Source organism: Malus sylvestris, chromosome 12 (assembly GCF_916048215.2).
Source record: "Malus sylvestris chromosome 12, drMalSylv7.2, whole genome shotgun sequence".
NCBI classification, from domain to species: domain Eukaryota; kingdom Viridiplantae; phylum Streptophyta; class Magnoliopsida; order Rosales; family Rosaceae; genus Malus; species Malus sylvestris.
Genome location: NC_062271.1, coordinates 26,136,252 through 26,139,266, shown reverse-complemented (window position 1 = coordinate 26,139,266; position 3,015 = coordinate 26,136,252). Strand labels below are relative to the sequence as shown.

At 39.3% G+C, this 3,015-nt stretch overlaps 1 protein-coding gene across 1 annotated transcript; it reads right to left on the bottom strand.

Moving 5' to 3' along the window:
- Positions 1-555: 555 nt before the first annotated feature.
- On the bottom strand, positions 556-2,260 carry LOC126594043 (RING-H2 finger protein ATL74-like). Its single transcript, XM_050260241.1, has one exon. It carries the CDS (start codon positions 1,408-1,410, stop codon positions 793-795), a length of 618 nt encoding a protein of 205 aa, XP_050116198.1. The 5' UTR covers positions 1,411-2,260; the 3' UTR covers positions 556-792.
- Positions 2,261-3,015: the final 755 nt, after the last annotated feature.

The window sequence follows — 3,015 nt, the reverse complement described above, 5'->3', positions numbered from 1 at the left end:
AGTTCAAAATAATTTCAAAAAAGGAAAATAATGTTTACATACTTTTTTTTAGTGCAGAGTTTTACTTTTTAGCATTTGGATCAGATAAAATAAATGAGAATTAAAGAGCATAAATAAACAAGAGTATGCCAAAAAAAAAAAAAAGACGCACTATAATAATTTCCTTTGTATAAAGTATGTGTCACAAATTTTTCATCAAGAAGAGAATTGCATGACACTAAATAATAATCATATAATATAGTGTCATTTCGTTATTTGTTCAATGTTCCTCCAATTCAAGAAAAAGTTGACATAAAGACACTTCAATCACGTCATCTTTAAATCAATCACAAAGGAATGTGAACCTCGTATATTTTAATCTCATAGACTTCATAATTAATGGTTCACATGCCCCTGTAATTTGGTCTCACCAGACCATGTGCTGGTGGCCCGAGTATGAAAACTGCGCTACCTATCGAAGTTTCTCTCTACAAACTTTGATTAAAAATTCGGAGCCAATACATATTTTTCAAAATTTTGGATGGCTGTGAATTTGCAAATCTTAGTAGACATTGGTTTTCATTTGATTTTTTTTATTATCTACTGAAATATACATCTGACCGGAGAAGTACACCAGAAGACATTGTTCATCGTAGTGATCTGATCTCATATTGCTCTATATAATATATAATCTACAAAATAAATAAAAGTAAAAACTCCCACCATTCCCTAATTGCTAATTGGCCTCCACAAAATTAGATCAATAATTTCAAAAAACAATAAAATTTTGTGACTTTTGGCCAATTGGCAAAATTAACTCCCCTGCTCGACCACTACCACTACTCTGCCACCTTGCTGGCTGGTCTCATTGGCCGCTGCCGGTGACTCCTCCTCCGCCGCCGCAGCTTCTCCACTTGAATCTGCAGCAACGGCAGCTGCCGCAGCGGTGGCGGCAGTTGAACTCGTACTCAGCAGCGAGTGCCGACAATTCGGACACGAGGAGTGCGACAGAAACCACGTGTCTATGCACCTCACATGGAATCCGTGATTGCATTTTGGCAAGACTCGAACTTTTTCTCCGTCTTCGAACTCCGTAAGACAGATTGGGCATTCGGTGGCCGGAATATTCACGCCGGAGCCGTACACCGCAATTGGGATTTGCCTCAAATGGCTCTTCTTCAAGCCGGTGGCGGCCAACCGCGCTGCCGCCTGCTCCGGCGTCTCGAGAACGAACCTATGGCTGCAGCGGAGGGCGCAGCGGACGATCGAGTTGAGACCAAGCGCGCATATCAGAGCACACAGCAAGGCCGCCAATATGATCACCATGTTGGTGTCGAAGTTGGCCTCGTTAATGAACGAATCGGCGGTTCTGTTCCCATTGGACGACGGCGCCGCCGTGTTCAGCGCTGTTCCGAGGAGATGTCGATGCATGGTTGAAGAAATGGAAGAAAGTAAAAAGACCAGAGGAAGTGGAGGGATTTTTGGGAAGAACAGGAAAGGGTTTTTGTTGTTGTTTAAGTCACAGAACTGTTGTGAAGATTCCAGCTAGAAAAGGACATGGAAAGAGCATATTTTTATTTTGTTTATGTGAGTGGATGTTATCCGAATCAGAGAACCCTTTTTTAGCTGGTCCTGGCTGAGTGGATCGAAGAACAGCTCGACGGACTTACGGATTCGTCACTAAAACTCATACTTGTCAAGAGCCCAGAGAAGAGGAAAAAAGGACCAGAATTCTTCTCTCAATTACGCACATAAGAAAGGTGACACACCCAGCTCAAAGTACAGGAACGGAAGCAATCATACCAACTCACCGGATCCCATTAAAACTATGAAGTTAAGCGACTTTGAGCGACAATTGTACAAAGATGGGCGACCTGGGAAACTGGGGTTTGCATTCCCTTCTTTATGTATGGAAAAAAGAGGGTATGGGTATGGGGATGTGCAAAATGCATATCCAGTAGTTTGTAGGGTTTCAAGGGGGTCAAGTCAAGTGGTGTATGGAGATGTGCGTTTAATACTAATGGAAGGGTATAAAGTTGGGGGAAAGTGAGGAACTTTATCACATCTTTGGCTACGTAATCATGATTAAGGATTTAATAAACCCTGGATTACTTTACTAAATCATATCTTAATCACATGTTGTGCAGCTGTAAATAGAGCCAAGTAATTCCTATGTGGTTTCAGCCAATGACAAACTGTTGGATGCATGATCTTGTTCTTAGATGCAGATTCAGGCATGGTGGAAAATTTTGTTGCTAAAATCCCATTCGGTTTTACGTTACTTTTGACATCATAGGGTACAGATGGATAAGTACTGATACATATTTATAGAAAAAAAGGGAAGAAAAAAGAAAAGAAAATCATAAAAAAAAATATCTGTCTGCCTTTTATTTCCCTCCTTTTCTGCCTGCAAAAGATACTTCTGGTAACGCATTTTGAACTGATGTTGTTATCGTTTTGGATGGGTATATGAACCACTGTTCGTTTCAGCCTATTTTTCAAAGGTTAATTTAACCTAAAAGATGGTGATCTACTTTCATCTCCTAGTTTCTGCAAATATCTCTTGGAATTTCCACCATCACCTAGATATGTATGCTTGAAATGTTATCATATATAATTCTTTTGGACACAAACATATCCTCTTAGGTCCATGGTATTAGATTCTCTGCTTCTCTTTTCTAACTTGTTTTTCTTTTTAAAGAAAAAAATAACCACAGCCAAAAGCAACCAGTACACAAGAATTTCATTAATTAGTAAAATAGGCACAATTTTTTTTGTTTGGCTAAACAAAGGGGCTAATAGCTTGACAACAAAAAAGCTACCAATAATGTTGCAAGGGCGAGAGACTTCAAAAATATCAAATAAGCATAACTGCTTATAAGAAGATGAAGTTTGTTCAAAATACGAGAGAGGCTCAGGTTGGCCAACTCATTAGTACAAAATTTGTCTCACAATAAATATGTCAAATTCCTAGTCACAATGTAAGATCTCACGACAAGCTTGAATCAATAAGAGGATTACTATAAGTGGCACTAT

Excerpts from the sequence above, each read along its gene's own strand:
- LOC126594043 (XM_050260241.1), bottom strand. The coding sequence starts at position 1,410 with ATGCATCGACATCTCCTCGGAACAGCGCTGAACACGGCGGCGCCGTCG.